This window comes from Brassica rapa, chromosome A04, assembly GCF_000309985.2.
Source record: "Brassica rapa cultivar Chiifu-401-42 chromosome A04, CAAS_Brap_v3.01, whole genome shotgun sequence".
NCBI lineage: Eukaryota > Viridiplantae > Streptophyta > Magnoliopsida > Brassicales > Brassicaceae > Brassica > Brassica rapa.
In genome coordinates this window covers 3,039,520-3,049,239 of record NC_024798.2, presented here as the reverse complement: position 1 = coordinate 3,049,239, position 9,720 = coordinate 3,039,520, and the positions used below count along the sequence as shown (strand labels likewise).

Below are 9,720 nucleotides of genomic sequence, written 5' to 3'. Positions count from 1 at the left end.
AATTATGTCTTAAAGTATGTCAAAACATACATATAGCTTATAAATCAAAATAAAATAAATAATTAATATCATAGTACTTAATATGGGCCAATAAATATAAATGTTAAACTGAAATTTAGTATTTGTTTTTTATTTATATCGGTCTCAGCTATAAAATATTGTAAATTTATAATATGTTATATGAGTTTCTTAGAAAAATAATGGTTGATTGTGATTCTTTTTTTTACCGAGCCAATTTATTATTTAGTTTACAATAAGTTACAAAGCTCTGTAAGAAATAAGTGATTGTAACAATAGTTTACATATGTAAGAAATATATTGTTAAACAAGTTGTTTATTTCTGTTTTTTTTTAAATCTTTTACCTATGTGTTCTCAAGCTGTTTTTATCAATAAATGAATAAACATAGTTATATAGTAATCAAAAATTTAAATTTAATAAATTTTGACATATATGTTTATAAGAAAATCATTATCAAAATATTCATTAAACCAATCAAATATGTTTTTAAGAAAAACTCTAAATATTTTATAATCAATAAGCTTTTTTGAATATGGTCATTAAAATTATGCAAACTATATGGTGACTTTTCATAAGTCTTTAGTGTAATTCACCGATAGAATTTATAGACATATGCTTATGAAAATTTATTAAAGCAATTAACATAACATATAAAATTAAAAATGATCTCACCAAGTTCTATCAATGAAAGATACTTGAAACAAAATGTTATTAAAACATATGACAACATAAAATAATCAAAGAGGCTAATAATTAAAGTATATTAGTTTAAAATTCTAATAATATTTACAAATAATATTGACATTAGAGTATAGTCTCACGCTCTCAGTGACAACAGAAAATAAAGATATGAAAAATATTCATTATAATAAATAAAATATTATTTAACATTAGTTTAAAGTTGTATATATTTATTTTTCTTTTTGTTATATCTAAAATAATATTACTATTTAAATTTCATAAAAATATTTATTATGATTTAACTCTAAATATAATACAAACAAATATGCATTTAAGCGACTTCAGGATGATTATTTCAAATAGAGATATTCACAAAAATATATAATAAGTTTTCTTTCATTGTAAAAATTTGGTTAATACAAAGTAAAGCTAGATATTGTGCATATACATTAAGTTCTTATGTTTTTCAAATAGATAAAACAATTATAATAAAAATTATTATAACAGTGTATTATTTTTTAATATGAATAAAATGATCAATATATATTTTTAAAATAAGATTAATAAAAAATATATAAAAATATTAATAAACAATATAAACATGTTTATAAATACACTTACGCATTTACATATACAAAAAAATATATCTAAATATTAGTTTTTTAAAGACTATAATTGTATAAAAAAAATCTAAATAAAAAAATAATAAAGCATACTTCGAATAAAACTTCATATAAAAATGCATATAACCAATTGTACTTCATTATCTTAAAATTAGTATAAAATGATACAAATTATTAAAATAAACTCGCGCGTAGCGCGAGTCAAAAATCTAGTACAATACTAAAAGGAGAATAAGGGCTCCTCTCATGCTTCCACATCCTCAATTATAATCAGCCAATAGAAAATTAGCAATGTGCCATGTCAGACGCACTGGGCATGACATTTGGGCTTCGTATCATAACGGCCCGATAATGTTCGGAATCTAAACGTCGAAGTTCATTCTCGCTGAAGTCTCCTTTTCCCCTTTACGGGAAGAAACAACCCTAATTTATCAAAATCAATCTTTGATCCCCTTTCTCTTCCTCCCCTTCGTTCTGTCGATCCCCTTTCTCTTCCTCTTCTCCTTTTACTACGTTTCACAAGTCTTTATCGCGAACGATCAATTCTCTTTCCACTCCTCTAAACTTTTCCTGGAATATAGAGATTCATACGTTGGTGATGACCAACCACTGAACACCATAGCCGACGAAACCCGGGTTAGCTAAGACTGGTGGTGAGGAATCGGCTGGAAAAAGTCAGCTCTACACGGGCAGATCTCCCATCGCCTTTTACTTCAACAACATCTCATCAGGTCCAGCCAAATCAGAGCTCTGATTTCGCTTGATCCACTTCTGGGAAGCCAGAAACATTGCAAAGGTGGAACCTTTATTTGCTTTGAGATGCTCCTCATCGACTACAGGTATGCCAATTATCCCTTATTTTCTTTTTATCTGAGCATATAATCTCTAAACACTGTGTGTTATATTGGAAGTCCAATTCTGCTTGAAAGATTGGAACCTGTATGATCTGTGTGCTTCGTTTTGATGATTATGAGGTTGAGATTTGGATTCATTTTCGTTGATTTGAATTTAGATAAGCAGATACCTCATGGAGCAAAACGCTTGCGTTCTTCGTCGACAGGAAGGTCATCATCATCAGTGTTCGGTAGATCTATAGCTCCGAATGCATCTCCGGTTTGGATGCCACCTAAGGCGTCGTTGAAACCTCCACTTGATTATCCCTATAAAGACAGAGATAACAGGTGAAAGAAAAAGATACTAACTATGATGTTGTGCTTGATTCATTAAAATTTAATGTTTTTTTTTGGTTCAGATACTATGGTGATGTACCGTTGGTTCGTTCGAGACATAAAGGGTATCAGCGGGAAGCTTCAGCTGTTCGTGATGAAGTATGTGGTCAATGTTCATTACCATTTTTTTAATTGAAAAAAAAATCACTAGATTTTGACTTGAGGCTTGACTCTATTATGGTATCCCACTAAAGATGAGATTGCATCAGACTCAGCGGTGGAGAATGGTAATGACAGCAAGGATCCGCAAAAGGAAGCCACCATGCTTCAGAAAGGAGTCTTGAGGACTAACTGCATAGACTGTTTAGACCGCACCAATGTTGCTCAGTACGCTTACGGTTTGGTAGCAATTGGGCGTCAACTCCATGCTTTGGGATTGACAGTCTACTACTATTGATCTAGATAATCCTCTGGCTGAAGATTTGATGGGAGTATATGAGACAATGGGCGATACTCTTGCGCTTCAGTATGGAGGATCCGCAGCACATAACAAGGTCCCTTTCTTAGCTTCTTTGGCCATTACTTTGTTGCCTTATTAAACCTTGCAATGATTTTTTTTTTTCTGTGGATAGATATTTTGTGAAAGGCGTGGTCAGTGGAAAGCGGCTACTCAGTCACAAGGTTATTCAGAACATTACAACGTTACTACAGTAACGCTTATATGGATGCTGAAAAGCAAGATGCGATTAACTTGTAGGCTGGCTTAATCTTTTCTCTCTCTAAGCCATCTGGTATGAAAAATGTATCTGATGTGTCACTTACTACAGGTTCTTGGGATACTTTCAGCCACAACTAGATAAGCCAGCTCTATGGGAAATGGGTTCTGATCAGCATTACAATGCAGCAAGGTTTCTTGCCAGTTCTGTACCTGAGATCTCAAGGTACTTTACACTTGTAGAGTAGTTTGAAACAGGTTATGTTACTTACATTACATCTTTTCCCCATGCGTTTAGGTCTACGATGAAACGATCTCTATCAGAAAGTAGCATCCTTAGTGAGGGCAGTAGTACAGTAGCTGGTAGACATGGTTTAGGTGAGAAGGATGAAGATTTTAAAGGTCTTTCAGATTCAGCACCTGGGATCATCTCAACTTCTAAAACAACTGCCATGATTGCTGGTAGTTTCAGGTAAAATAACTGTCAAATAAATGTTTTACATTAGGTTGTTGTCAACTAAATTATGGAGAATGAATTTGTGTTTGTGTGTTTGGAGTGCTCCACCAGCGACATTGGAGGATATAGGTTTAGACGAGATACTTGAAAACGATTGCTTCTGCTTTAATGATGATAGGCGTGGTGGTGACCAGTGTACGTGTGCAGCTTTTGATATGGATTGGGTTTCTTTGTCAGGAGCCTCTTGTGAAGATGTGAGTTACCGAAGGTAAAAAAAATTAGAAGACAAGGTCTCTCTTTATAAATTCATTTACCAACCAAATATGTCGTCTGAAGTTGACTTTTTTTTCATGTTATGTAGATCAACAGTGGTTAGATCTTTTGAAACCATCCCTGAAAGTACAAAAATAGAGTGATGTGTGTCGTTAACGCAAAGGTGAGCAAATAAATTAACACAAAGCATCCGTTTGTGTTTGGTCTGTGTTAATATCAATTGTTGCTTTAAGTGATAATATCTCAGTATATTAGTGCCTAAATCATTTTTCTGTAGTACAAATACTCACTCAATTTTCGGAGTTTAAGCTTTTCTATCATTAGTTTGATCCCAAAAATCAACCGAAGATTTTTAAGGTATATGAAACAAAATTTGGAAATAGTAATTCTTTGCAATTAAAGAATAAGGCAATAAAATTGTAAAAATACAAAATAAAACAAAAAATATACACATAAAGAAAGATTTAGTAAAATAAAATTATAATATAATTTCTATAATTGATAGTGCTCAGTTACACTAAAAAGTCTAAATTTACAACATACTAAGTTTTATTATCTAATTAAAATAATTCTAAAAAAGTGTCATCATGAAGAGTTAGAAAATATACGATACAATATAATACATAACGTTAAAAGTACATTATCACTGATCACTAAAAAAATCATGTTTGTATTAATAAAAATGAAATGACAACACATGTATTAAAACCATAGAACGACACGCAGCAATGTGTTATTAAATATACAAACTACAAATTAAATATGCTCAACATAAACACATAAAAATGAGACTTCATATTTGGATATATTTAAATAAATAATTTTAAATATATTATATTCTTGACAATTTCAAAATTACTTAAAAAGAAAATAAATTATTAAAAAAATAATATACAAATAAAAATAAAGCAATATTTTGTAACGTCAAAATAATAAATGAATAAAAAATATAGTATGTTAATAAAATAAATTTATTAAAATAATACAAAATTCTAGATCAATATTCAATTGTCATTTTTCAACTATTACACGTAAAAAAATATTATTAAGTACATTTTTTTTTGAAAAGGGGGTTTTATATTTTATGTAGGTTATTGGAGCATTTTTTTCGTTTCGTGAATTTATTCGAGATGAGATTCCGATCTTTTAAACTAAGATAATTTATGTTCTATACATAATTATATATTTTTTACATAACTCTAAAATCTCGGACTTGATTCTTTATATTTTATTAGTTAATTGTGTTACATATAATAGAAATACTTACTTCAAACTAAAAATATATATAAAAATCAAATTTAAAAATTAGTTATATATAATTTAATATACAAAAATTCACATACAAATAAAAATGATAATTGTAACAAATTTAAATATATTATCCGCGCGGAGAAAGGATCTAGTATTACTAAAACTGAAGCGTCTTTTGAAAATAACCCTTCTTCCATCTTAATAATTACAAATTGTGCCACTTAATTAATAAATATGAATTAATTAACCACAAATCATTATTTTCTTAGATTCTTTTATAGCCAAACTTACAAAAATTAATTAATTAACCACATTTCATTTATTTTGGTAGAATTTCTCTAACCAAACTTAATATATTTACTAAACCTACGATTATTCTTTAACCGAATTATTCGTTAACCAAGTTTTACAATAAAATTAAATAGATTTATCTAAATGTGACTACAAATTTTAAATGTTACATATTAATTAATATATAAATTAGTATTTCATTTCACAAACAAAATATAAACTATAAATGTTTTATTAAAAATACAAAGTTAATTTTCAAATATATGTTAAATAATTTGATGATTAATATAATTAACACCTATATTTTTGAAGTATAATAATGCAAAAAATAAATTTCAATTAAAAAATTTCATCAAAAGTAAACATAGAAGTGAAATTTAGTTGGCATATAAAAAAATTTAGAGACATATCTATCTATCTTATTAAAAAGGAAAGAACTTTTTATTTTATTTTGGAAAGATAAATTTATTTCTTTTGTTTACAAATAAGGATTTATTGATTTACATAAACATAATTATAGGTGCTTTAATCTATAAATAAATACATCAAAAAATGGTTACTATAATTTATTAATATACGAATATGTTATATAATATATCATTTTGATTGGTTTTATATCAAACCGTAATATGAGCAATAAAAAAAACAGACTATTAAAAACCGTCAATCTATCATAAATTTTATGTATTACAAATACTCAAAACGCGCATATATATGTGTGTTTGTGAAACCATTAGATTTTTATGTTGTGAAGAATTTCATTTGTCTATACAATTAAAACAAAACATCTGTGTGGGTGCATAGGTCAAGATCTAGTTGCATTTATTCCTGTGAAATTATTATGGTTAACACGTAAAATAAATGATGTTAAATTATTATGATAAAGACAATTAATAAAATAGTTATGAATAGTGAAAAAAGGAATGTCAAAGATGATAAAACATTTAAAATAGATATTTTTAATAATATTTATAATTGCATGATTTTAATTTTTTCATGACTCAATCTACATCTATGTTGAAATTTGAAAACAATTCAAATTTAATGGATCTTAATTTTTATTTTTAATAATTTTTACAATTAAATGATTTTAATTTTTCCCCATAAAAATAGTTTTTATAAAATTTATAAATTATTTTTAAGATCTACTACTTTAGAAGACTTCCAATGAGTCTTCTCACAGAATACTTCCAAGGAGTCTTCTTATAGAAAACCTACAAAACTACAAAAAAATTCCCGGGGTATTAATATACGTAAAAATGCATACTGTTTTTTGTTTGTTCATAAGAGGTTGATTGTAATTTTACTAGCATTTTGGATTACTATGCATTTGATTGAATTTGGGATATACTTTTGCATTTAAAATGAAGTTTTTTTTTAATCATTTTGGCAGTTTCCCTAAATCTATTTTATAAACCCCACTTGAACATGATTTATTTAATTATTTAATTTAATTCAGTAAAACAAACATGAAGGGTAGGGTAGGCATGGTAATGAATGAAGGAAATCATACAATTAGCAGTTAGAAAAATAATAAAATAATATATAAATATGTAGAATCACGTATCGTCAATCATATTATTGACTGAGAACATGTTTAGATAAAAACGTTATAATTTAATTGGATCTAAATATGACGTCAATGTTTTAAAAACATGACCGAATATACTCGGCGTACTGGTTGAGTGGCCATTCTATTACTTAAACTTGAAGTGGTCTAGGTAACCAGACCGAAAAAGAACAATCAATAAAATGTAATTCCCTATGGAAAGTTATAGCAATTTTAGCTAAAAAATCAGAAATCTGGTTGTACGCTCATGGTCCATGAGTTATATTGAAGTCCGAGAAACATATATGCAGCGTCTCTATCCTCTCTAATTCTGTCGCAAAGCTTGGCTAAGCATGAGGTTCCTTAATCATTGTAATCAGCTTCTTACAGTCTGTTACAAAGCTCTGACATGTCGAATGTTGAATCATATTCTCCATCGCCGATTGCAGTACTTCTACTTCCGAATGCAAGGTTAATTCGCATCGAGTGAAATTCTGTGTCCGCATAAGTTGAATGTTTCCACCACTGTCATTAGACTGGTCAAATTGTCTAATGGCTAATATCTAGAAAGAATATCATAAAACAGATAAATAATAACTAAATCATGAATACATAATGAATTAAATGAAAACATGACAAATTAAATAAAAAATCTGTTGGAGAATGATAAAATATCTCAAACTTATTCAATTGTATTATCTAGATAATGACATTTCGTTTTCTTTACATTCTTAAAAAGTAGTAATTTGTAGATGGTGTAAATTGTAAGGAATGATAAAAAATATACTGATAACAAATATTCCTTGTAAATTGTATAAATTGTAAAGAATGATAAATTTTTTATTATTCCTACTCATTTCTTTAGTCACCTTTTAGAGCCTAAATATTCTTAACTTATTATCAATATCAAGGATTATTCTATTTAGACTCTAAATGGCGACCAAAAAATGAGTGGAAAAAGTAAAATGTATCAAAACCCATGTTTTAATGTCTACCCGGGTCACTGATTTTGAACCAAGTTTTCCTGTTTTTATCAAATCCGGGTTTTGAAACGAACCAGACTCGGCTTGCTAAATGAGTCAACGGTCAAAACCGGTACGATTTTCAAAACCTTTTATGACGTGTATTAATGACTCAAATGTGCTCAATGCCACGTAGGAAAATGCTCTCTAAATTTACTGACATGACTAATGAAAAATTAGCTTAAATTATTGTTCGTAATCCCGCTCGGAGTAAAGTGTGTTAGATCTATTATTTTTATCATAAACAAAACTCGCTATGTTATTATACTTTATTATTATCATAGTATAAAGTTTGTTGCATCATCTAAACATTAAATTATTAATGTATTAATTGGACCGTTTACATTGATTTGCAATGGGAGAAAGCTTAATGCGCTGTGTAAACTGTTGAATATGTCCTGTTACTAGCAGAAATCTTTGTTGAAATGGATAATAACATCGTCTATAATTTGCATTTAAATGAGTTTTGCTTGTCTTTGTGAGTCACATTGGGTTTATGGTTTGATTTTTGAATTATACACATGTATAATTGAGTTTTCTGTAGTTAGAAAAATGTCCCAAGTTTTTGGTCTCAAATTCTAATTTGATTCAAATCTCCATTTCTCATTGTTGTTGTTGTTGTTGCAGTTGATGTCACTAAGAAGGCTGACCCAAAGGCCAAGGCCTTGAACGCTGTGAAAGCTGTAAAATCAGGGAAAATCATTAAGAAGAAGGCGAAGAAGATCAGGACGAAGGTGACATTCCACAGGCCAAAGACATTGACAAAGGCTAGAGACCCCAAATACCCACGCATCAGTACCACTCCAAGGAACAAGTTGGACCACTCCGAAATCCTCAAGTACCCACTCACCACCGAGTCTGCAATGAAGAAGATCGAAGGCAACAAGACCTTGGTTTTCATTGTTGACATTCGTGCTGACAAGAAGAAGATCAAAGATGCTGTCAAGAAGATGTATGACATTCAGACCAAGAAATTCAATACCCTCATTAGGTACATACATTCTTGAAAGCAAAAATTTCTTTATAGAGAGATGGGTTTATAATATAAAACATGGATGATGAGGTGAGTGAAATGCTTTGTTTGCAGGCCTGATGGAACGAAGAAGGCTTATGTGAGATTGACTCCTGATTATGATGCTTTGGAGGTGGCTAACAAAATCGGAATTATCTAAAGCTACTATCATCTGAGTTCTGTCAGTTTACTTTTGGAGTTAAAACAGAATTCTTGTCTTCCTTAGTCTCAGTTTTGCTAGAGAAAGATATTATGTTTCTCTTTATTCTGCTTTATAGTTGAATTCGAATATATATATATATATTTTTATTTCTCATCTTGTTCTAATTTCTATTTCGTGGTATATTATACGGATTAAATCTTACCAATAGTTTAACCAATTTTAAATCCAATTGTAAAAAAAAAAAAAAAAAACCAGTTGCATATTAATGAGTGGTCAATATTTATACAAACAATATCTCACATTTTATGAAATAAAAATCTGTTTTGCAATCTCTTATTTTATTTATTTTTACTAAAATATTTATTATTTTTTAATAATTTATTTTTGATATTTTCTGTTAAAAACATGTGCAAAGTAGCTGTACTACTAGGCTTTGTAAAATATTTAAATCCAAAGAACCAAACCAAATCTAATCCAAAAAGTGATACCAAACA

General features: G+C 28.9%; 3 protein-coding genes across 4 annotated transcripts in view; 2 read left to right on the top strand and 1 right to left on the bottom strand.

Annotated features, from left to right (window-relative positions):
• The window catches only part of LOC103863213, a 743,758-nt gene that overhangs the window by 373,980 nt on the left and 360,058 nt on the right, over positions 1-9,720 (bottom strand). The gene's annotated exons all lie outside the window — the stretch shown is intronic.
• LOC103863176 (phosphoinositide phosphatase SAC2) lies at positions 1,740-8,886 on the top strand. 2 transcript variants are annotated; one of them, XM_033290676.1, is made up of 10 exons: positions 1,740-2,163; positions 2,337-2,505; positions 2,577-2,652; positions 2,763-3,047; positions 3,126-3,246; positions 3,321-3,434; positions 3,507-3,680; positions 3,766-3,933; positions 4,027-4,101; positions 8,679-8,886. In XM_033290676.1, exons 5-9 carry the CDS (start codon positions 3,215-3,217, stop codon positions 4,079-4,081), a joined length of 543 nt encoding a protein of 180 aa, XP_033146567.1. In that variant the 5' UTR covers positions 1,740-2,163; positions 2,337-2,505; positions 2,577-2,652; positions 2,763-3,047; positions 3,126-3,214; the 3' UTR covers positions 4,082-4,101; positions 8,679-8,886. The 2 variants fall into 2 exon arrangements, with proteins under 2 accessions (XP_033146567.1, XP_009139184.1); XM_009140936.3 differs by lacking the exon at positions 8,679-8,886 and having other exon boundaries at positions 1,745-2,163; positions 4,027-4,276.
• LOC103863356 (60S ribosomal protein L23a-2) lies at positions 8,604-9,379 on the top strand. The gene is made up of 3 exons (XM_018658396.2): positions 8,604-8,619; positions 8,679-9,042; positions 9,139-9,379. Exons 1-3 carry the CDS (start codon positions 8,604-8,606, stop codon positions 9,221-9,223), a joined length of 465 nt encoding a protein of 154 aa, XP_018513912.2. The 3' UTR covers positions 9,224-9,379.

Bases quoted from the DNA above. Each gene is read 5' to 3' on its own strand.
- LOC103863176 (XM_033290676.1), top strand. From the start codon at position 3,215: ATGGATGCTGAAAAGCAAGATGCGATTAACTT. The intron at 3,681-3,765 runs GTAAAATAACTG...GTGTGTTTGGAG, and splicing joins ATGATTGCTGGTAGTTTCAG to TGCTCCACCAGCGACATTGG. The intron at 3,934-4,026 runs GTAAAAAAAATT...CATGTTATGTAG, and splicing joins GAAGATGTGAGTTACCGAAG to ATCAACAGTGGTTAGATCTT.
- LOC103863356 (XM_018658396.2), top strand. The intron at 9,043-9,138 runs GTACATACATTC...CTTTGTTTGCAG, and splicing joins AAATTCAATACCCTCATTAG to GCCTGATGGAACGAAGAAGG.